General features: G+C 44.2%; 1 protein-coding gene across 1 annotated transcript in view; it reads right to left on the bottom strand.

Annotated features, from left to right (window-relative positions):
• RELN (reelin) overlaps positions 1-25,749 on the bottom strand; it is a 568,089-nt gene that overhangs the window by 163,964 nt on the left and 378,376 nt on the right. The window contains exons 25-28 of the mRNA XM_030217170.1: positions 25,362-25,567; positions 21,007-21,178; positions 17,682-17,882; positions 2,218-2,453 (exon numbers count right to left, since the gene is read on the bottom strand). Coding sequence (XP_030073030.1) covers positions 2,218-2,453; positions 17,682-17,882; positions 21,007-21,178; positions 25,362-25,567 — 815 coding nt within the window. The remainder of the gene's footprint in view (positions 1-2,217; positions 2,454-17,681; positions 17,883-21,006; positions 21,179-25,361; positions 25,568-25,749) is intronic.

Genomic DNA, 25,749 nt, shown 5'->3' on the forward strand with positions numbered 1-25,749 from the left:
TTTGAACTGAACACAATACAAAGATATCCATGACGCACATTTCCCAAAGTTAACATATTCCAGTAAATAAATTCAAAATAAAACATTTTATTCTACTTTTGTTGTCTGGACATTTTATTTTCAATCATGTTGGTCCCAGTTTTTTCTTTTCCGCTTTCCTGTCTGTTTTCCATTCCCTTACTACATCTGACATATTGATCTTTACTGCCTCTCTATTCACTCAAATATCATCCTTTCTCACCTTCCCATCTTTCATCTCCTTCTTTTTACTTTTCATCTACCTATCAACTCTCCATATCTTTCTCTAACCCCTAATTCTCCCATTGACAAGTTCACTCCTTCTCCAGCCTCTTATTCCCTTCTATCTTTCATTTACTATCCATTACCACATTTCTATCCTCTGTACTCACTATCTTCCTCTTACTCATCTCCATGACAACCTCCCATGGCCTCTCTCGCATGGCTCCAATATTCCTAGCATCTTTCATCCATCTCTCCACACTTCTAGCTCAGCATCATCTCCACCCTCTTCTTTCCCCACACATTTGAAGCCTAGCATCTTCCAAAACCCTTTCTCTCCTATTCCCCCCGACCTTGCAGCATCACCCCCTCTTCTGTTTTCTCACATAGTGCAGCATCTCCTCTCTCCCCTTTCCTCCTACAGTACAGCATCTCCCCTCTTTCCTTCCCCCTACATTGCAGAATCTCCTGTCTCACTTTGCTTTGCCTACAATGCAGCATCTCCCATCTCCCCTTCCCCTATACAGTGCAGCATCTCCTCTCTTCCCTTCCCCCTTTAAAATGTACCCTCTAACAGTGCAGCATCTCACTCCCCCTCCTTCCTTTACATCTCTCTCCCCTTCCCCATTGCAGTGGAGCATTTCTCCTCTCCCCTTCCCTTTACAATGCAGCTAGTCTTTGCTATCCTTTACAGTGCAGCATCTCCCCTCTCCCCTCTTATGCAGCATCTCCCCTCTCCTCTCCTCTTCCTCCGTTACAGTGTAGTATCTCCCGTTTCTCCCCTAAAATGCAGCAACTCCTCTCTCTTCCTAATAATGCAGCATCTCTCTCCTCTCTAATGCAGCAGAAGATGTGGCCACAGTCTGCCATAATTTCTTGTGAATTGCACCCCTTCCTTAGGTTGCAGTAGGATCTGACACTTATTTGCAGCTGCATTGTGGGGAAAGAGCAGAACTCATAAGAAAAATCAGACTGCTGGGCTTGTGTGACTGGGTCTTTAGCCTTTGTGCTTCCTGCTGCTGGTGCTTCTGCTGCCACCCCCTCAGAGCTACTTGCTTTTGACACACCTCCAGGGTCCATGTGACACACCAGTGCATTGTGACACCCTGGTTGAGAATCACTGCTCTAAAACCTGCATGAGTTTATTATTATATGAGATGTTGTAAAGAGAACTATTTACTATTTCATATGCTTCTTAAAGCTTTTTTGTTTACAGCTGCTTTTGAATGAACACTGGCATTATTTTTATTTTTAGATTTGTTTTCCTGTTTATTTAATTGGTTTTATGTCTGTATTGTTTAGTTTTGATTTTATTATGTATATTAAGTTGTAAACCGCCTACAGCCTGGGATAGTGCGGTCTAGAAACTTTTTACATAAGTAAATAAATTAATTAATATAATGTAAAGGGTCATAGGGGTCCTTTTACTAAGGTGCGACAAAAAGTGGCCTGCGCTGGTGGAGATGCGTGTAATAGACGTGCGCAGGTCCATTTTTCAGCGCACCTGCAAAACAGGCCTTCTTTTAAAAGCCTAAAATGGACGTGCGGCAAAATAAAAATTGGCGCACGTCCATTTTGGGCCTGAGACCTTACCACCCATTGACCTAGTGGTAAAGTCTCACGCGTTAATCATCAGCACGCGGTACAATGCTGATTATCGTCGCATTTTCTGGGGTGCGTAGTGGGCGTGCGTATAAAATGAAATTACAGCCCGGGTCATGCATGGTCCGGGTGGTAGTTCAAAAGTGACGTACATAGGACGCACATGCGCACCTTAGTAAAAGGGCCCCATAGACTTGATATACTGCCTTTCTATGGTACAATCAAAGTGGTTTACATATTCTATGCAGGTACTTTTTGTGTCCCTACTGGGCTCACAATCTATTTTGTACCTGGGGCAATGGAGGGTTAAGTGACTTGCCCAGGGTCACAAGTAGCTGCAGTGTATTACAAGGTTAGAAAATAGGAAAATCCTACCTGGCAGCAAGAGATTTTGGTATTATGATGGTAATCCTTCTCCAGTCTTCAAAGTCTCCAGTGTAATACACGGTTGGTTCACTTAATTCTTGAGAACTTCCTTCACAGCCTTTTGTTCCAGGGGATGCGGGATAGCATCCTTCTTTTACCAGTGACCAGGACAGGCCAGCATCATGGGAGTACTGAAGCAGAACTGGAGCAGAGCTACTGAACTGATCAGTGCAACCTATGTTCAGCTACAAAGGAATAATAATTGGAATTAAACAACGTCAATTTCTATACATGTTTACTAATACTCTCCCAGAAAATGAATTAGTATGAGCCCAGGAGCACAGAAATACGTGGAAAAGTGTGCAAGCCAATTAAAGATTAGATGGTCTTCTGGGAGCTAATTTTACAACATGAAAAGCCCAACAATCCATCCATAGTTTGGCTATTTTATGAACTCAAAGATAGGGAAAAATAAGTGAAGTGCACTAAACTGAACTCCCCACCTAATGTAAAAGAGGAGCTGTTGCCAGATAGATTATTGGCTAAACTGATCCAAGCTTCAGAATTTCAGTCATCAGTCCCATCAATTACATTTCTTTTTTTTTTCTAAAGGCAGTTAAAAGCATATTTCTTTAAATCAGTGCATGCAAAAACTGCTCATACAGGTACCCTTTACAATCTCTCTATATAAAAGGCACCACCAACGTTCTATGAAGCCTCCAGCCGGAAGTGTGAAGGAGGAGAGATATCCGGTTTCCCTATGAGTGTCTGCCCCGCCCTCTCTGTAACACAGTCAGTGAAGGAAAACAGCAGAGCACGAAATCAAATCGCTGGCTCTGTAACAGTGAAGGACTCAGAGGGGGGAGGGGAGAGAGGCCAGAGGGCAGGGACACACACACTCCCACATGCACACAGAAGAAAACATTGCTAGCCCCCGTTTCATTTGCATCAGAAACGGGGCTTTTTTACTATCTCTCTATATAAAAGGCAACACCAACGTTCTATGAAGCCTCCAGCCGGAAGTATGAAGGGGGAGAGATATCCGGTTTCCCTATGAGTGTCTGCCCCGCCCTCTCTGTAACACAGTCAGTGAAGGAAAACAGCAGAGCACGAAATCAAATCGCTGGCTCTGTAACAGTGAAGGACTCAGAGGGCAGGGACACACACACTCCCACATGCACACAGAAGAAAACATTGCTAGCCCCAGAGGGGGGAGGGGAGAGAGGCCAGAGGGCAGGGACACACACACTCCCACATGCACACAGAAGAAAACATTGCTAGCCCCCGTTTCATTTGCATCAGAAACGGGGCTTTTTTACTATCTCTCTATATAAAAGGCAACACCAACGTTCTATGAAGCCTCCAGCCGGAAGTATGAAGGGGGAGAGATATCCGGTTTCCCTATGAGTGTCTGCCCCGCCCTCTCTGTAACACAGTCAGTGAAGGAAAACAGCAGAGCACGAAATCAAATCGCTGGCTCTGTAACAGTGAAGGACTCAGAGGGCAGGGACACACACACTCCCACATGCACACAGAAGAAAACATTGCTAGCCCCAGAGGGGGGAGGGGGGAGGGGAGAGAGGCCAGAGGGCAGGGACACACACACTCCCACATGCACACAGAAGAAAACATTGCTAGCCCCCGTTTCATTTGCATCAGAAACGGGGCTTTTTTACTAGTCTGTTCATAAGCAAATGCGGCCTCATTCTGCAAATGCACGACACCTTAAGAAAGCATCAGCACCCACAGAGTCACACATTAAAAACAATCCACAGTATTTTAAGCAGGGGCGTATCTGCGTGGGGCCACAGGGGCCTGGGCCCCCGCAGATTTCGCCCTGGACCCCCCTACCATCGACCCTCTCCACCTCCCCCTCCCTCCCGCACGCCCGCCACCAACCCGTCGCCGATCTTTGCTGGCGGGGGACCCCAAGCCCCCGCCAGCCGAAGTCCTCTCTTCCGTGCAGGATGCAAGTTGCAATGCTCCCTGTTCTTCTGAGTCTGACGTCCTGCACGTACAATGTGCAGGACGTCAGACTCAGAATTTGGAACTCAGTCTGACGTCCTGCGCGATGTACATGCAGGACGTCAGACTCAGAAGAACAGGAAGCATTGCAACTTGCAGCCTGCATGGAAGAGAGGACCTCGGCTGGCGGTTGGGGTCCCACGCCAGCAAAGGTAAGTGACAGCAGCGGGGGAGGGTTGGCGGCGGCGGGAGGGGGTGGAGTGTCATTGGTGGCAAGGGGGGGGGTCTGGCAGTGGCGGGGGGGGGGGGATCGGTGGCGCCGGGGGGGGGCTAAAATGTGCCCCCTCCCTCTGGCTCCCCCTACCGCCAGAGTCCAGATACGCCCCTGATTTTAAGAGTATGGGTCATGCATTTGATATACTGCCTTTCCATGGTACAATCGAAGCAGTTTACGTATTATACACAGATATTTTCTCTGGCCGTAGTGGACTCACAATCTAAGGGGCCCTTTTACTGTGCAATAGCAAAATATGGAGTTAGCACATCTTAATGTAGGTCTTTCCCACACGCTAAACCCAGATTTACCACAGCATGTTTTTAAAGATTTTAAATTTTTTACTTGCTGATTCCACACTAATTTTTCCATTAGTGCGCAGGACTTGCAAAAAATAATGCAGGAGCACTGATCATCTCCTATATAGGAGACAGTAAGGGGTCCTTTTAATAAGGTGTGCTAATAGATTTAGCACACGCTAAATGACAAGACGGTCATTATGTTCCTATGGGTGTCATCATTTAGCGTACACTAAATCTGTTAGAGCACCTGATATGCTTTACTAATTTTCAATTATACCTGGATTTTTTCTTTGCCAAGAGTTATACTTTGACTTATCTTTGCCAAGATTGTCTATCTTGGCAAAGATAAGTCCAAATATAATTGAAAATTAATAAAGCAGATCAGGATGTAAGAAATTTGTAATAAAATAGGGACCGATGAAGATTTAAGAGAATCACGAGGCAAAGTACCCCGTATGAAAAGAGTTACTGCCGAGGTCTATAATAAAGTGAATAGTGAAATAATGGGACAATGATTAAGATCATTTAAGGGTCCTTTTACATAGTGGTGGTATGCCCAATGTGTGCTTACTGCTTGCTCTTCCGGGGCTACCACCGGCCCAACATGGCAGTAGCTCCGCCCCAAGTGTGCACCGTTTCCGGGGGAAAAAGAAAACACCCAGAAATGGCTTCCATGGCGGTAACCCAGTGGTAACTGGGCATCGCCGCATGCTGCATGGTTACCACCAGGTTAGCGTGGGAGCCCTTAACGCCACCTCAGTGGGTGGTGGTAAGGGCTCCCCGTTGCATGGACATGTGTGTCTGGGGGCTTTTTACCTGCAGCTTAGTAAAAGGACCCCTTAGACCTGTGTGAATATTATTCATGTGGCGTTGGGCTTTTTGAGATTATTTTGTACTAATTGTGCCCCTGCTGATTTGAATAGAAGGACCTATAACCTTGACTACTGTGTGGTGTTCTGGTTGCCTCATCTAAAAAAAAGATATGGTAAAATTGGAAAAGATACACAGAAAGGTGACCAAAATGATAAAAAGGGATGGATTGATTACCCTATAAGGAAAGGTTAAAGAAGTTGGGGCTATGCAGCTTGGACATGAGATGGGTGAGGGGAGATAATGATAGAGGCCTATAAATCCTTAGTGGAGAGAAATGGATAAATGTGAATCAATTGTTTACTCTTTTAGAAAGTACAAATACTAGGGGACACACGTGAAGTTACTTACTAGGACATTTAAAACAAATAGAAAAAAAATATTTTTGCACTCAATGCATAACTAATCTCTGGAATTTGCTGCCAGAGCAGGTGGTAAAAGCAGTTAGCATAGCTGGGTTTAAAAAATGTATGAAAAGTCCATAAGTCCAAAATCATATAAAAGTCCTTGTCTAAATTATATATGGTGTAGTCCCAGGATACATGATAGACCTCATAGATCTACCAACAAGAAACAGATTCGGTTCTGCTAGATTATACCTAAACCTACACTACTCAAATTGCAAAGGATTGAAATACAAAACAACTTATGCATCCAGCTTCTCCTACATAAGTGCACAACTATGGAATGGCCTCCCAAAAGCTGTGAAAACAATCCATGACCACCTGAACTTCAGGAAATCACTAAAAACCAACCTCTTCAAAAAGGCCTACCCCAACGACCCTACGTAAACCCTTCACCCAAAGCATAGCATGCCTAATGAGCGCACTGGACAACACACAACCTTCATCCCTTCCAACCCTCCACACATACCTCATTCAACCACTATACAACCTTGTATTTGTTATCAACTGACTGGGCAAACGTCCAACAGTACTATGCAAGACACACTGAGCCTGCAAATAGGTGGGAAAATGTGGGATACAAATGCAATAAATAAATAAATAAATAAATAAATAAATAAATAAGACATTATTAAGTTACACTTGGGGAAAGTCTCTGCTTATCCTTGGGGGTAAGTAACATGGAGTCTTGCCACTTTTTGGGATCTTGCAAGGGGCCTGTTATCTGGATTGACCATTGTTGGAATCAGGATATTGGGCTTGATGGACCTTTGGTCTGACCTAATGTGGTAATTCTTATATGTACTTAAACTCCCTGAGGAGTTTCCCTTAGAACATCTAGAACTAGATTCTGTAAATGGCACCCAAATTTGAGCACAAAACAAAATGAGCACTCTAAGCTCTATTCTATAAATGGCCTCTCAGTTTATAGAATAGCGCTTAGCGGCAGGATCCATGCTCAATTTTGGGCATGAGGATTTACACCAACTGATACCTATGTTCTATAACACTGCGCGCAAATTCTAGGAATGCCCATGATCCACCCGTGCCCCACCCATGCCCATGCCCACTTTTAGAGCTGTGCAGAAAAATTTATGCGCACATCTTTATAGAATCCCGACTAGGAAGATGTGTGCGTAAATTCTAATTATTGACAATTAGCACCTATAACTGATGGTTAGCATCCAATTATTGGTGCTAATTGGCTAGCTGTTCAATTAAATTGCACGTGCAAATTGGGTGCGCGCCCAAACCTGTGTGCACAATTTTGAGCACCATGTATAGAATTTGGGGGCTAGTGGCCAGAAGCAGATGCAAAATATGTGGGCAAACCACATGTGGGCATTTCAAAATGAAATAACCACACATACTCTGGGCCATCCTCTCACATCAGTACTGATGAAGCCATTACCATCTGTAATTTGTTTTTGTAGTCTGCGTGAAAGTGGAATAATAATTGTCAGTCTTATCCAGTTGTCACGGTCGTGCCCTGGTTTTAGGCTCTCAGTCATCTCGCCCCCTGGTGGCCAGGCCTGGTGGCTGCATTGGATTGTCTGTGTGCTGTTTCCTGTTCCAGACTTCAGCCCAGTCCAGTCTGGATCTTCCGGCCTGCCAGACTTGCTTGTCTTGTTTGAGCCTGCACAGCACCCGTAGCTGCCTGGTGATTGCTGCAGCTGATTCTCAGCTGCTGCTGGGCTTATTAGCCATTTGGAAACTTTGCCTTTGCATCGCCTAAGGCCCTGGTTTGTTGGTGCTTGTTGCACTTCTGCCTAGTCCAGTGTATAGTCTGTAATTCTTGCCTGATTCTAGTTTAGTCTTTGTGTAGCTTCTTGTACTGTATTGCTTGTTTCCCAGTCTTGTTTCTTGTTTGTATTGTGGTGTGTAGTTCTTAGCTTGTCTGTGTCGCTTGTTCAGTGGCTGCCTGGCAGCTTTCAGTTCTGTCTCTTGTCTATCAGTGTTTGTTCCCTGTTTCAGTGGCTGCTTGCAGCTTTCAGTTCTGTCTCTTGTCTATCAGTGTTTGTTCCCTGTTTCAGTGGCTGCCTGGCAGCTTTCAGTTCTGTCTCGTGTTTGTCAGTGTTTGTTCCCTGTTTTAGTGGCTGCTTGCAGCTTCCAGTTCCTACCCTGTCCTGTAAGTCCTGTCGGCCGCCTGCAGCCAGGGGCTCAACTCCTGGGGAAGGGCGGCTAGTGCAAGTGAAGTCTTGCTGTCCCTATCTGAGTTCTGTCTGGTTCCTGGTGTGGGGTGGTTTTGCCTGCCACTGCCACTCCTCGACAGTGGCCCAAGGGCTCACAAACCTAGTTCCTGCTTTTTGAAAACGTGACACCAGTTTCATCTTACAAGTTCATCATACTTACCCTAACTCATCCCGTTATGTATATCATCATAATACAGTAAAAAAAATGAATAAAATATTGTATTGTGCATTCATATGCTGACCCCTGCTCCTGGATCACATCTCTGTCAAGACCCCTGATGTAGGCTTTTCGCCAAAATACAGTGCTGTGTCGGGTCCTGAACAATAAAGATTGTTTTCCATTATATTCCTCATCCTGCTGTCTTTTTATGGAAAAGCTCTGCTGATCACACTACTCTTTTCTTTGGCTTTCTTTGACGTAGTGATATATGGTCCTCCGCTTTTGTGGTATTCCTTCTAAAGTACCCATATGACTTGCCAAGCCTGGAGGATTTCATTATATTTGAAGATACTGTAATATTTCTTTATGTCTAGTTATCTGTTCTGTTTATAGAACTATGCAAATTGTCTTTGAAGAAGTGCCTGTAAACATTGTATCTTTTTAATAATTCTTCTAGTGAATTATTGAGGAGCTGTATCCACCAGTTGTGTAAGGGGTCATGAGTGGAGGCCAGCTCATTAAAATTACATTGTGGTAGACCCCCAGAAATCACAGATGGGAATTCATTATAAAGTCAATAAAATTTTGATTAGGGTTTAGAAACAAGAGCTTATCAAAGCCAATGAAATGTCATTTTAGACCATATTTTGATGTGTTGCCATCACACAGAAAATGTTGTAAATCTTCAAAGATAACAAAGGTAACCGGAGCCTAAATTCATCAAAAACACTTGCAGATTTCTTTTTTACATCAGGATTTAGCAATTTCTTAAATTCTAAGTCATTTCCAATAAAAAAAAATTAAGAAATAATCGACCCTTTCATGGAATAGTCATTAACTCTAAAACATTCATACCTCCTTTATGGCTGGCACTCTTGTGGTCATAACTGTATACATTTTGACCACTGAGGGCCAGGTGTGACACAAAGTAAGAAAACATCTTTTGTACACTGGACCCTTGGATAGGAATTAGGGATAATGAATATCCAGAGAATAACTTTGTACAGGTCGTCTAGATCTGACAAACGGACAACAGTGGATCCAATAAGAGTCCTCTCACAGTGGGCATCTCTCAGAACAAGGTCTTTATTCAAAACAATCAAACAACCCGACACGTGACGTGTTTCGGCCAAAAAGGCCTGCGTCAGGGGTGTACAAAAATATAAAAACAAAATGTACACATATTGCGCAAAACACATAAAACATGTATAAAATCTCAAATATATATAATATATAAAGATATAAGTAATGAAGAATATAATAATAAGAAAAATAATTAAAAACAATTAAAAAACCATAAAGATACAAAAAGGGGAAATACCAAAGACAATGTGCATCTATTATTAAAAAGTGTTCCTATTGATCCTTTATATGAAATACCTTGGGAATCAGATGGCTCTCAGTAAATAAATTGTTAACAGAGATATCTAAAACAAATATATAAAAAACATCAATGACGTCCACTGTGAGAGGACTCGTGGAGGGGCATAATTGAACGAAAACGTCTATCTCCATGGGCGTTTATCTCCGAGAACGGGTCCGTGAAGGGGCGGACCGAACCGTATTTTCGAAAAAAATAGACGTCCATGTTTTATTCGACAATTTGTGAGCTGGGCGTTTTTGTTTTTCAGTGATAATGAAAAATGAAAGCGCCCAGCTCAAAAACAAATAAATCCAAGGCATTTGTTCGTGGAAGGGGCCAGGATTCGTAGTGCACTGGTCCCCCTCACATGCCAGGACACCAACCGGGCACCCTAGGGGGCACTTTTACAAAAACAAAAAAAAGGTAAAAGAGCTCCCAGGTGCATAGCACCCTTCCCTTGTGTGTTGAGCCCCCCAAATCCCCCTCAAAACCCACTGCCCACAAGTCTACACCATTACTATAGCCCTAAGGGGTGAAGGGGGGCACCTACATGTGGGTACAGTGGGTTTGGGGGGGGTTGGACGACTAAGCATTAAGCAGCACAATTGTAACAGGTAGGGGGGGATGGGCCTGGGTCCACCTGCCTGAAGTCCACTGCACCCCCTAACAACTGCTCCAGGGACCTGCATACTGCTGCCAGGGAGGTGGGTATGACATTTGAGGGTGAAAATAAAAAGTTGTGAAACATCATTTTTTGTGGTGGGAGAGGGTTAGTGACCACTGGGGGAGTCAGGGGAGGTCATCCCCGATTCCCTCTGGGGGTAATCTGGTCATTTAGAGCACTTTTTGGGGCCTTATTCGTGAAAAGACAGGGTCCAGGAAAAGTGCCCTAAATTCTAGCTACAAACGCATACTTTTTTTCCATTATCGGCGAAAGGCGCCCATCTCTCCTCGGCCGATAACCACGCCCCAGTTCCACCTTCGCCACGCCTCCGACATGCCCCCGTCAACTTTGTACGCTTCCGCAATGGAGTGCAGTTGAAAACGTCCAAAATCGGCTTTCCATTATACCGATTTATTCGTTTTTGTGAGATAAACGTCTATCTCCCGATTTGGGTCGAAATCTAGGCGTTTTTCTCTTTCAATTATAAGGTGGATAGTGGATCCACTGTTGTCCGTTTGTCTTTGGTTCTCCTGTGGAGAGATCACCTTCTGTGGTGTTTGCTTTGTCTAGATCTGACAACAACCATTTAGGTTGGTGCATGCAAAAAGCCCCTAGTATTTTAGACAAAATGAGAACATTGAGCCCTTTCTAAGGTATTTATAGTGCCACCAAAGAAGCACATATATATGCTTGAGGGGGGGAGTGGCCAATATGGCAGCCTAGATTCAGCTGAGCAGGCTGTGTGTATGAATAGCTGGCATTGGTTGTTTCCTTTATTCTAAAGATGCCTCACTCCAAAAGAGAAGGTGCCATGAAGAGCCTACCTTTGAATGTTATCGCCAATCCAGCAATCAATAGACGGCTATGCCATCCGAACTTCACAGTTTGTACCCGGATATAAGCTGGCTATCTGCTTTGGTGCTGGAGGAGGAAGCCTGTAGCTCCTTGGGCAGGATGCGACACTGCCCCCCCCCCCCCCCCCCCCCGGCAGTGTTCAACCCTCCACAGTCCCGTAGCAGTGGAAGTCACTGAGAAAGGGCTTGGAGGTGAGGGGAGGGAAGTCCCTCCCCCCCCCCCCCATGGGAAGGCCTGCAGAAAATTAAAGTACTGGTGCTCGGAATTCTTCTGAGGTCTTACTGGTGGTGACTCGAGACGCTTTGGAGAGCCATTAACAAGCTGGATTCAATGATTTCTAAGTCTACCCGGGAGACGGCTCAACTCGTGAGTAAAAATGGAACTTCTTTTCAAGCCTTTGAAAGTTTTAAATCGGAATCTTCAGTACAAATGCAGCAAGCTCAATCTGAGATTCAAAAATCTTAAAGATACTGTTTTCCACTATTGTTAAAGACAATCAGCCCGATATTCAGAACTGGCACTCGCATAGTTAAGCGGCCTTATTTAGGACACCAAGCACGCGCCATTTCTGAGGGAAAAAGAAGACCCCCCCCCCCCAGAAACGGCTTGCGCGGCGATAACCCAGCAGTAATCGGGCATCGACGCATGCTGCCCGGTTAGTGCAGGAGCCCTTATCGCCACCTCAGTGGCCGGCAGTAAGGGTTCCTTACCGCATGGCCACGTGTGTCTGGGGGCTTTTTTTTTACACACTGTGGTAAAAACAGCCCCCTGCCGCTAGCACAGGGCCCTTTTTCCCCGCAGCTTGGTAAAAGGACCCCCTTAATGAATAAATTGCTGTGATTTGAATGCTACACCATAAAACACTGCAAAGTTCCTTCCGTCTGCCTTGGGATGTCAATCACCCCAGCAGTTAAAGGGTTAAGCCTTGATTATAGGGATTTTTTTTTTTTTTTTTTTAAATCACTGTGTAAATTTCTTGAGTGTTAAATGAAACATTGAAGCGCTGGCTTAGATGCTCATTAAAAATGACAAGCTGTGTTTTTATGACAAATAAAGAAAGAGTTTTCTGCTAAGGGGTTGGAATATTTCCTAGCTTTCCACAATCAGGGACTCATCCAATAAAATGTAATGGAAATAGAAATGTAGGACAAAAGTGAAAATTTAGTAAACGCACAACAGCATTAAAACAGCATTAGGGTTATGACTTTGAAATGAATAGAGCTTTGGCTGAAAGCTCCCACTGCATTTTCGAGACTTGACAGTGTCTGCTGATGCTCTGAGCACAGCCAGTCCCCTACCAGCTGCTCCCATATGACTGGCTGAACTTGCACATGTAGAGCACGGAGGTAAAACCAGTGCAAGGAAAGAGGGTTCTCTAACCAAAATTTTAATCTTATACCCCCCCCCCCCCCCCCCCCCCCCAATTTGCTTTCAGGCCACTAGCTTGCAGCCACCTCCACCTATGATTTTAATTGCACTCAAAATCATGATCACCACACGAAAATAATCCTATAAAAATGCAGGTTAAAGAATGTGCTGATTATTCTTTGAGTTTCTATTCTGTCAAGACATATTCTGCCCGATATTTAAAACCAATTAACTGGCCAGGAATGACTCCTGGCTGGTTAAATGGCACTTAACTGGCTATCCGGCAATATTCAGCGGGAGATTGCTGGTTATATCCCGCTGAAGATTGCCGGCTAGCTCTTAGCGCATAACTGGTTATATCATACAATATAACTGGCCAGCGCTGAATATAGGCTTGGCCGGTTCAGGGCTATCGAGAGGGGGGGCAGGGAGAGCAAAATTCCCTGGGCCCAGCCTCCAAGGGGGAGGGCCAGGTACTGGCAAGCTTCTTCCAGGTCTGTCTCTCTCCTGCTCCTGCATGCCGGATGGTGGACCTAGATGATTGCATTAATGCGATAACCTGGGTGACCCGGGATATCACTTTAATGTAATTGTGCAGGTCCCGGACTCCCGGCACACAGGAGCAGGAGCAATCAGATACAGAAGATAAGGGAGAGGGCAGCCCAAATTTGTGGGGGGCGGCGTGAGTATGTTGGGGGCTGCGAGTATGTGTGAGGGGCGGCGGCTCCACAGTGTTCCAAGTGGGGGAGCGGTCTTGTCCCGGGTCCAGCTGTGTCTTTCGGCAGCCCTGGGCCAGATATGTTTAAACCGACCAAAAATAAACCAGATATTTAATGCTGGTCACCAGAAACTGCCTAGAATTGAATATCCAAGCGGTGGCGTACCAAGGAGGGGGTGGTGGGGGCGGTCCGCCCTGGGTGCACGCCGCTGGCGGGGTGCCGTATGCTGGTCAGCGTCATTTTTTCCATGCTCCCTCTGCCCCGGAACAGGAAGTAACCTGTTGCGGAGCAGAGGGAGCATGGAAATGAACGACGCTGACCGGCGCACGGCACCCCCCCAGCGGCGTGCAGCCAGGGGGAGGGGGTTCTTTTGTCGGGGTGGGAGGTGTCCTTTCGCTGGGGGGGGGGGCGCCGCACCTGGGGGGGGGCGGGGCAGGGCTCATCGGTGATCCGCCCCGGGTGTCAGCGCCCCTAGGAACGCCACTGTATCCGGGCTCAGCACTGACCACCGGAGGCAGGCCTGGCTAACTCTTGCAGTCTGAATAACAGGCCCTTTGTTTTGCTTTGACAGCAGAAGCTGCTGCCCTAGGTGGCTGCCTAATCTTGCCTTATAGTTGGGATGACACTATAATCACACTGGGGGCAATAGTCAGACCTTGGAAGGGAGCCCGGCTAACTCCCGCAGTTGGCAGTCAGACTGTTTCTGGTGACTGGCATTGAATATTCAGTTTATTTTGGGGTAGTTTAGACTTAATCGGCTAAATTAATATTAGGAGATAGCCAGTTAAGTTTAAACCAGTCAAAGATATTGCCGCTTACAACAGCCAGATACTTGCTGAATATTTGGGGATAGCCGGCTATATCATGCAATATAGCCAGTTATCTCCTAGCCACTAACTGGGAATATACAGCAGGAGATAGCCGGCTTACCCCGCTGAATATCGCCAGATAGCCAGTTAAGTTCCATTTAACCCGCCAGGTGCCATTTCTGACCGGTTAGATGGTTTGAATTTCAGGGGTATTGTCAGATATCGGGGTACCAACTATGCTGCTGTTCCAGCAGCCCTTGCAAAAGTTACCTAGTTTCTTTATTCTGCACAAAGCAAACCATTTGCCAGTGGCACCATAAGCTCAAATCTGCTATCACACCTGCTGAGAACGAAAGGGCAGGAGACAACAAATAGGGCATGCTCACAAAATCAGCAGCGGAGAGATAGATAAGAAGTGTATTGCCATAGAAAGATCATTAACTTTTCATCATGGCTCCACGACTGACACCGCCAAGGAGGACGAAAAAGTGAATTATATTGAGGTAGATGCAATCTCCCCTGTCTGAGCATTTCCTCATCACCTGCTCCTCCCCCCTCCCAATTATTTTTGTCATGAAAGTTTATGATGTACTGAGCCTACAATGATGAAACAACTCTGTGAGGTGGCAGTAGGCTAAAAAAAAAAAAATGAGTGTGGAAGGGAAGGAGGCTTATAACTCTGAAAGCAAAACATGCAGTCTTTAAATGTATTTTGTTTCAGTGAACTCCTTTTGAAAACAGAGCCAAAAGAGGCATTATATTTCAGAAACTCAGTTGTGGTGACCTAAATCAAGAGAAGTGCAAAGCATTTCAGTGTAGACCGAGGCCCCTTGACTACACACTGCTTCAGCATGCAGGATAGGCAACCCCCTGGGTCTACCTGCAATCCTTGGTGGTTTAGTGTGGGTGGTGGGGGCAGGAGTAAAGCCCATTCACTCCTGTCCTTAGCAGCTGCCTTTGCAAAATGGCTACCTCAACTTCTAGAGTCAGCCTTACGGTTCTTCAGTAATACCACAAGGCTGCGCCAGGGCAGCTATTTTGGAAAGGCAGCTGCTAGGGGCAGGAGTGAATGGTCTTTGCTCCTGCCTTCATTGTCCCTGCTGGACCACCAGGGACTGCAGGTAGGCCGGGGGGATGCCTATCCTGCATGTTGGAGGGGTGGAAGGGGGTGGGGGTTTTTTAAGTGGTCATGGAGGGTATGTCTGATAGGCGGGATAGCAAGTTATTAATAAACTTGAAACTTGAACTTGAAGGGGAGGGGGGATTGGAATTCCATGATAGGGGGGCAGGGGAACAGGACAGGAGGGGGAGGATCAGAGGGCCTCTGCACTTTTTTTTTGTTAGGTGGGTCCTGGCCAATATTCAGCCAGGGTCCGCATAACTGTCTTATGTGGGTCTCAGCCAGGGCCGTGCCTAGGGTCTCCGGCGCCCCCCTGCAGTTGGCCCCGCCCCCAAAAACGATCGCTACACTACCCGCCCTCTTCTCCCCAGATCCTTTTCCTTTTTTTTTTGTTTAAATTTACCTCTGTCCGGCAGCAGCGTAGCATTAGTGAGAAGGAGGCGGCGCTCCCCCGCCCCGACGTGTCAGTCTTCCCTTCGCTCAGTGTCCCGCTTTCTTCTGACGCCATTTCTGATGTCAAAAGAAGGCGGAACTGAGCGAAGGGAAGACTGACACGTCGGGGCGGGGGAGCGCCCCCTCCTTCTCACTAACGCTACGCTGCCGCCGGACAGAGGTAAATTTAAACAAAAAAAAAAAAAAGGAAAAGGATCTGGGGAGAAGAGGGCGAGGTAAGCATGGTGCGGTGGGGCGCCCCCCAGAGGATGGCGCCCTCCTGCCATGCTTACCTCGCTTACCGTGTTGGCACGGCCCTGGTCCCAGCTAAATATAGGCCGAGGCTTACATAAGCTCCAGATGCCAGCACTGGAACTAGGCTAGCCCTGGATATTTAATGCTGGTGGGTGCACATGACCCATCACTGAATATCAGAAGCTAATTTAGCCTTTAAAAAAATCACTGATTGCTACTAGCTGAATACTGACCCATCTATTTACTAAGCTGCATTATGGCAATGATGTGTACTGTTTAGAAATAAAGCAGCTTTTTTTTTTTTTTTTTTAACCTCAACACATGTTAGAAAAATAATACACTGTAAGTCAAGCTAATTCTCTGAATGTTGGCTTGCTCGTTTCTAAGCCAGAAAAGCTTGCAAGATCTTCAAGCACCAGTATGAACTCCAGAATGAAATCAAAATACAGTAGGTGACTTTAAATAATTAAAACTGCCAAACTACAAGAAAGGAAAAAAGTCTGTTTTGCTTTAGCAAAACCGATTCCACGGGAAGGGTACATAGTTTTCTGAAAATTGGCAATGCAGTAATAAGAAATAAAGCGTAACGCATGCCTGTTTTTTTCTTCATGCCTTTGCTCTTTTTTATGCTGAAAACAGCAGGGGCTCATGGGAGCTTGGCCAGGACTGATCCTCTCCAATTCCTGGCAGCAGGATGGATATTTCTGTCAGGCAAAGGACTTAATTGGACAAGAGAAGACACAATATTCGTCTGGATAAGAGAGAGGGTAGTATGATACGAATGAAAAGAGGCTTAGTGAGGAAGAGGGGTTATCATTGCACAGACTATTCTCTGGATTGTATGTTTGAACTGGTGATGGTCTGAGGAGTCTGCTTTACATTTCTAAAGTCTGAAATTGAAATAAAAAGATAGAAAAAAAAAAAGAAGCATGCTAGCAGATGTTTGGCTGGGGCGCTTCTATCCATAGCACACACATTCATGAGGAGATGATTTAAATCAGCACTAGGAAAACACAAAGGGGCCCTTTCATTTGGCTGTACCGCTGGTGGTCGTTCTGACCCCCCCCCCCCCTACACCCACTGCATGCCATTTCAGGTGCTAGAAAATATTTTTGTATTTTCTAGTGCCAGGGGGGTATTCGGGCAGGGTTACCACCTCTATTTAGGAGGCAGTAAGGGATCCCTCCCCCAGGGAAATCACTGTGCAGCAGGGCTGCCGAGAGGGGGGGCAGGGGGGGCAAAATTCCTCAGGCCCGGGCCTCCAAGGGGGGCCTGGAGCCAGGGTCAAGCCACCAGCGCTGCAGTCCGCAGTCTCATCTGCCTGCCTCCACGGCTCCGGGCCCCCTTCATTCAAAGCGGCAGTCGCAGATCGCCTGTCTTCTGGCCTTCCCTCCCTGTGTCACCGCCCTCGCGGAAACCAGAAGTTACATCAGACAAGGCAGGCAGGTGAGACCGGGGACTGCAGCGGCGGGGGGGAGCAACGGGGGGGGCGGCAGCGGCGGGGCGGCCTTGCCCCGAGCCCGGCCTAGTCTCTCGGCGGCCCTGCTGTGTAGCAAGCGTTTAACTTACCACACAGCAAACCCATGCGCCAATGCCATCGCAGGGCTCCTTTTACCGTCGTTTGGTGAAAGGACTCCTTAATGATGCAGTACTTGACTTCTTATTCTGAGAAGGGCAGGTTTAAAATGGAGGCAGAATTACTTTGCTAGAAAGAAGCATACCTTGAAATGAAGGACGTAGCCGGGTTTTAAGGTCAAGTCACGAGTGACTGCGAAACGATCTCCATCTGATTTACCGAATATCATGGCAGATGGGGTGGCAGAGCAGAAGGTTTCATTCTTCGCCATTCCTTCATTCGCTAACATCAGCCACAGACTGAGCTGGTTTAGAGGGTAATCAAAGGCCGGCTTTTCATAAAAGTTCTGGCCAAAAAGAAAAACAAAATTGGTTAGAATACTGCTTTGCATATCCAACCATAATATACCAGTTAGATGGATGTTCCTTGCTGTGAGGTAGAGGTTAAGGAGTGCAATAGAGTTCCCAGTAGTGAATGATTAGGGACAACACAACCATTCATGCCAACATCTGAAAACTCTCAAGAGGGAAGTCTGGTGTAGATTATAGGGAGAAAACAAATCCCAAATGAAATGTATTGTAGTTAGGGAATGAGATTAAAAAAGACAGAACTTCTATCACAAAACCACAAGGGAGTAGTTACTAATGTGTTAAGGGAATAATTCATGAAATGTGTCCTTTAACACACATTAACTGGAAAAATCATGCTTTATTTTACCTTAATGTATATTAGCTTAAGGTACTATGGGCTACTTAATAATGAGATGCAAAGCATGCAGATATATGCAAAACAATATTTAGCCTGTGGCAGTCAGTGGTTTTTAAGCTGCTGCTGGCTGAACTGAGCCTGGATTTTCAATGCCAAGTCACGCCCAGCCACTGATTTACACCTAATATTTTATAAATGGAATCTTGACACCGAAATGCTACTAAAGAATTAGCACTAAGCACCTAGACTGAGGCGACAATTTATAGAATTGCCCCACTTGGATTTAAAACTGCCATATCAGATTTCTCGAATTCTGGAGTCTTTCAATGATTTTATGACACCTAATCCAATTGTGGACGTTTTGCTGGTATATAGCCATAGGCTGGTCATAGGCTGGTATATAGTGTTTCTTTCGCATCCTTGGGAGGGGGGTCAGTGACCACTGGGGGAGTAAGGGGAGTCATGCCTTAATCCCTCCAGTGGCCATGTGGTCGGTCTGAATATCAGCCGGTACGTGGTTAGCTTTCCAGGTTGGCGCACTGGACATGCCCTCGCATTGAATATATGGGGTAATTTAGCCCATGGCTGTGAACAGCTTATAAGCTACTTACAGCCATGAACTGAATATCAACCTCTCAGAATCTACCTCAACACTCTATCTTGCTGCCCTCTTACTTAACATTTTTGTTCAGCCTTAAGGCCATTGGCGTAGCCACAGGTGGGCTTAGGTGGGCCAGGGCCCACCCATTTATGGCTCAGGCCCACCCAACAGTAGCACATGTTTAGTGGTAACTGATGGGAATCCCAAGCTCCGCCAGCGGAAGATTTTCCCCTGATGGTAACAAAAATGCCACTCTCCACGACACCTGCGCATGCTCAGTTTTCAGTGCATTCCTGCTGCTAAGATGGAAATAAATGTTTTCCCACCAGCTGAGATTTTTTTTTGGGAGGGGGGAAGAACACTTGGTGCCCACCCAATTCTTGCCTAGGCCCACCCAAAATCTGTTGTCTGGCTACGCCCCTGCTTAAGGCACATTGATTATGTTCCAAATGTATGCAGATGAGAGCTGACAAATTTGGAAAAAAATTATGTTGAGCTGATTAACAGAATTAAAGGACTGCTTGAAGTCCATTTGCATGTTGACCTGCGTTAATAAATGTAAGTTCAATCCCAAGAGACGGAGACTTTCTTAATCGAGAAGAATTCTATCAATTTTTACTGAAATTGGAGCATAAGGCAACAATTTTAGGGCACTACTTCTCAATCCTCTCCTGGAGGCACACCTGGCCAGTCAGGTTTTCAGGAACAGCATAATGAATATGCACGAGATAGATTTACATATCATGGCTCTCCAATATATGCAAACTTATCTCATGCATATTCATTGCGGTAATCCTGAAAACCCGACTGGCTAGGTGTGCCTCCAGGATAGGGTTGAGAAGCACTGTTTTAGGGGATATTATTGAAATTGAACCGAAATTGTGTTCACATAGTTTTAATATTGTTCATGCTTCAAATCAACTATGCTTTTCACATGATGATCTTGCTACATCCATGTGTCAGTCATGGGACATACTGATTCTTTTAATTCTTTGTATGTTGGCTTATTGAATAAGGAGGTAAACTGATTACAGTTAATTCAGAAAACTGCAGTCAGGGTACTACTGCATTTGAACATATGGGATCATATTACACCTCGTTTGAAAGGCTTGCAATGGTTTCCTGTGGCATTTATGGTCCGGTATAAGACACTCCATTTAGTTTTTAAAAATTTTGTGTATCGGGGCTTTGCTCCTGTCTAATAAGGTCTGTGCTTCTCCGAGTAGAGAGCAGGTGGATGGAAGTGAGTTTAGAGCCTTGGTCTTCACTCCCATTCCTCAATGGCCACCAGTGGTTAAGCTTTTTGATTATCCCTAATGTATACGCATATATACGCATATAATCATCACTTATAGTTATGATTACATAAGTAATGATTTTCATTTTCATCTTTATTATATTCCATAAATATTATATTCCATAAATCTACTTCCACTATTCATATATTGTAAGCCACATTGAGCCTGCAAAGAGGTGGGAAAATGTGGGATACAAATGCAATAAATAAATAAATAAACAAATAAATAAATAATATAAAAACTTTCCCTCAATTGAGTTTTAATAAAATATTCCACAATCTCTCATAATCATCTTATGTATCATAGCATAAGCCTTATATTCCTGCTAGCCCTATACCACAAAGCATGTATTTGTAGACAATATCATTCACATTTTGGACTCATTTAAATTCCAGTCCCTTTATGGTTTAAGAGTCAACAAGGTAATGTTTTTTTGTGGCCGACTTCATGCGGCGGAGCGTTACCATTGGGTCGTTCAGTTCTCTGTATCTAAACAATGTGTTTTAATTAGTAGTCTCAACCCCTGAAGACGCCATAGCGAAACATGGACCATGCCAGGTTGTGACAACAAGGGTTCTGACACTGAGATGAAAAGGAGATTTGAGAGTATGGATTTTGTTGCTTAAATGTTTGGATGATAGTATATTGGTCTTTGTGAGAAATTGAGGATAGCTACACGGCAATTGGGAATCCCCAGTATTGTTGTTTAAAGGACTGAGCAACTACATGAACAGATAATTTTCCCCACAAACACTTTTGATAAATGAAGCTTTAAGAATTTGTAGTAGGAAAAGCATTACACATTTAAAATACATTACAAATCAGCACAGATTAAACCACCATTTGTTTTTTGTTTTTTTTACCTGTGGTAAAGTTGGGTATGCAACAGGAACAATTTGCTTCTGATTTTCTGACAAGATGATGATGTCATCAATTGCCCATTGGTCATAGCCTTCCCCGGAGAAGTGGGGCTGCCACCAGCGGAACCTGGTGCAAGGAGTTTTGGCAGCAGGAGGAAGTTCAAGATAGACAAATCTGTATGATAAAAGAACTTAGTCATTGCAAACACAGTAAAACACAATTCAGTGGTAATATTTTCATCTTGCACAATTTCATTGCCATGTCAGTGCTGGTCACATTAGCAGCTAAATTTAAATAAAATTATGTCTATAAAGTGGAGACTGGAAGATTACAGAGAATATTTCCTCATCTACTAATGCACATGAGCAATGATCAATCATAGTATATTTATTTGTGTTACATTTGTACCCTGCACTTTCCCACTCATGGCAGGCTCAATGCGGCTTACATGGGGCAATGGAGGGTTAAGTGACTTGCCCAGAGTCACAAAGAGCTGCCTGTGCCTGAAGTGGGAATTGAACTCAGTTCCCCAGGACCACAGTCCACCACCCTAACCACTAGGCCACGCTACAGGGGTGAATTCTATATTTGGCACTGAAAAAGCGCTACTCTATAAGCCGTACTTAAAGTTAGGCACAGTTTATAGAATAGTGCTTATCCCAGGGAATCACACCTAACTTTAGGTGTGGCCATTTGCACCAACTGAAACGTGGTGCAAATGTACACATCCAAATTAGGCATGTATCTCCCCTTATTCTACTGTATAACAGAGAAGGGCGACGGAAATGATAAAGGGGATGGGACGACTTTCCTATGAGGAAAGACTGAAGCGTCTAGGGTTCTTCAGCTTGGAGAAGAGACGGCTAAGGGAAGATATGATAGAGGTCTATAAAATAATGAGTGGAGTGGAACGGGTAGACGTGAACCGTTTGTTTACTCTTTCCAAAAATACTAGGACTAGGGGGCATACAATCAAGCTACAAAGTAGTACATTTAATACAAATTGGAGAAACTTTTTCTTCACTCAATGTGTAATTAAACTATGGAATTAATTGCCAGAGAATGTGGTAAAGGCAGTTAGCTTAGCGGGGTTTAAAAAGGGTCTGGATGGCTTCCTAAAGGAAAAGTTCATAGACCATTATTAAATTGCTTATTTCTGGGATAAGCAGCATAAAATGTATTGAGCTTTTCTGGGATCTTGCCAGGTATTTCTCACCTGGATTGACCACTGTTGGAAACAGGATACTGGGCTTGATGGACCTTTGGTCTATCCCAGTGTGACAATATTTAAGTACTTATGTACTTAACATGCATAAATGCTAGGAACGCCCCCCATGACCCTCCATTTCCATGTCGCCCCTTTTTTTTATTTACATTTTTAAGTGATCTCTCACATAAGTTTTAGATGCAATATATTTTTTTCTATACCAAGTAGCTGCTAATAAGACAACCATTATTCCATCACTGCACAATCATCTATCGGTGACAATTATCATTTCAAATGTGCCCTTTGAGGAAAAGGTTTTCCCTTAGTTTTGGAAGAGGATTGTTTACAAAATATAATTTGCACGTTACATACTACATTTCAGTAACTCAATCCTAACATTATAGTTCGTGGTTGGAAGGAGCACACAATCCTTGCAGCATATGCTTTTTTAATTAATTTTTAAATTTTTATTCTTAAGTTTTATTTTAGACTCATTTCTACTTGCTCCATTACTTCTATTGTTTTACATATGTATGTTATGATGTTGGACTACATGTTGACTCTGATGTTATCCTTCGATGCTAATGCTTAACATTACTTCCATTTCTTTTGGTGCGGTTTTGCTGTATATATATCAGCTGTTTCAACGCGGTTTTTTATCCATTGACACTTCTTACCAGTGGCGTAGCCACAGGTGGGCCTGGGTGGGCCGGGGCCCATCCACTTAGGGCTCATAACATATTTAGTGCTAGCTAGTGGGGATCCCAAGCTTTGCCGGCTGAAGACCTCCCCCTGATGGTGCTGAAAACACTTCTCTCCACTTCAGCAGTCTAAGCTTCCTAAGCTGCTGATACTGGCCTCATCGCATTGGGGGGGGGGGGGCAGGAGAACACGGTGCCCACCCACTTCTTGACTAGGCCCACCCAAAATCTGCTGTCTGGCTACGCCCCTGCTTCTTACTGCACTACGTGACGCGCTGTTGCGAGTTCAAACCGAAAGATTTCCCTAAGGTCTTTTTTAAGGTAAGACGATTTCATTTTCCTCCCCAGTTCTCGTGGGATACATTCCCTTTCCTTTGACAACCATTATATTCCTTTTCCTTACAGACCATTTCGTTTTTTTTTCAATGCGAATTGACCTACATGGTTTACTACATCATCGAGGTTAGTTTATTTTGCTTTAGTTTTTACACAGTCCGTTTTTTTTCCACAATACTCACTTTATGTGAAAGGATGCTAACGTTTTTATAAATATAAGTAACTTTTAAAATAAAAACACACAGAAATGAGAGCACAAACACACATTACACATTATGTAATATGACTCTTTTATTTTGGAGACTTCTTGCCCCGCTAGTAGTTTTCATTACTACATTATTTTTACTGTTTTCTTCATAACAATATTTTCCAGTACCTTTGCAATGAATGTACTTCTCTTTCTAGCTTTGGAGAAGGTTTCTTGGTCTCTGCTTAAAACATCAACATATATCTTTGTATTATGATTTTCATTATTGCAATGATACAATTCTTATATGTTATTATTATTGATTGGTTCTGTTCTAATACATTGTTTTTGGATACTGTATATAACGATACTATATCATTTTAAGTCCATTTTCTTCATCTTTTATATGTGTTCAGTTTTCAGTGATTATATTATTACCCCATGACGTATACGTTGTACATTTTGCATTTTATCAATTGTTCACATTATATATTTTGTATTTTATCATTTGTTTATTTTACATACTTACACTATAACTGTTTACAATATACATTTAGTATTTTATTATTTGTATGATTTACATGTTACTTTTATATATATATATTTTTTAGACTCCTGAGGCAGGCCTGTGGCGGAAACACAAATCTGTGTCAAGTCATTAATAAAACATTTTCTGTATTTGATTCTTTTGTCCCAGTCTCTTAAGTCTTTGGTCTACTTTCCACTTTTTTCTGCACACCTCTTTTTTTTTTTTTTACTCATGCATAAAATTAAGGCGTGGATTCCACATCTAAATTTACATACTTAAATTCCTGTGGTCACCACTAAACCCAGATATTCAATGCTGGTCCACTTCCAGTGACTGGCATTGACCATCCAAAAGATAACCGGCTATGTTGATATTCAGACTTAGCCGGTTATCTTCAAAGCAGCTAAAGATATCAAATGCATTCACATGGTCAAATATATCCTCTAAAGTGGGGCTGAAAATTGGCAGAAAATTGGATGATATAACTGGCTATATGCTAGCTGCTATCTGGTGATATTCAGCAGGAGATAGCCGACTAACCCCTGCTGAATATCACCAGATAGACAGTCATGGGGCATTTAACCTACCAGGATGCCGATCCTGGCCAGTTAAATGCTTTTGAATATCAGGGGGTATTTTGGGTGCTGATTTTTTAAGCACCATTTATAGAATTTAGTCCTAAGTGAAAAGTTAGGTACCCAATTTTATAGAAATCAGGGAGAAGGTCTCTGGCCTAATCATGAAGGTGTATATGATAATATTAAGGACAAGGGGTTCCTTTTATTAAGCTGTAGTAAAAGATGGCCTGCATTAGCGTCAGCGTGTGGTTTTGACGTGCGCCGAGGCCCACTTTTAGCACAGCGGGTAAAAGGCTGTCTCTTTTTAAAAAAAAGAAATGGCCATGCAGTAAGTGAACCACTTACCGAGTGGCCATTTCAGGGGTCAGCACTTACTGCCACCCATTGAGGTGGTGGTAAGGGCTCCTGTGCTAACCCACTGGTAACTGGGCAGTGCGTGGCATTTCCTGATTACTGCCGGGTAAACTCTGGTGCTAGAAAAATAGAAAATAATTTTGTAGCCCCGGAAATGGTGCATGCTGGGGGTGGGAACTTCTGCCGGGTTGCTGCGGTAGCCCAGTGGTAGTTCCTGATTTCGCGCACAGTAAGCCTGCGGTGGGCTTACCGCCACTTAGTAAAAGAGCTCCAAAGTTCTCACTAGGCTTTTCATTTTTCATATGGGCAGACAGCTCCAGATTTTTGTTTACGTCAGCAAAATAAATCTTAAGAATAAACCATGCCACTGACTTGGTCCTGAAATTCATCATAAAATTTCTGCCTCATGCAAGGTGACACGAACCAAGAGGTCACCTACATTAGTGTTAACTTCTAAGCCAGTACCTGGGTTTGCTGAAGTCAGAAAAGTACATTTCTGCCAAGAGGTGCCAGCTGATGCCTCCATTGTTGCTATACTGGAGCAGCACACCCTCCTCTCTGCTGTCTGGCTTGTTGCATGAGGCGCTTTCACCACCTATCTGCATATAAAACTGGACAAAATCCACCCAGGTAGTGTCCAGATCCCAGCTGACCAACAGCCTTTTCCCATCCTACAAGATGTAGAGAGAAGAAAAAGGAATGAATTTACATAATCTTGTTTTTATACATTTTTAATAGACATATTTGGTCATAATGGTGCACACTTTCAAGGCTGTGATATCTTTTATTGGACCGACATACAAAGCCACCAAGGATGCAACTGAGATGGCCCCTTCTTCCTTTTCGAATGAAC

Source organism: Microcaecilia unicolor, chromosome 10 (assembly GCF_901765095.1).
Source record: "Microcaecilia unicolor chromosome 10, aMicUni1.1, whole genome shotgun sequence".
Classification (NCBI taxonomy): domain Eukaryota; kingdom Metazoa; phylum Chordata; class Amphibia; order Gymnophiona; family Siphonopidae; genus Microcaecilia; species Microcaecilia unicolor.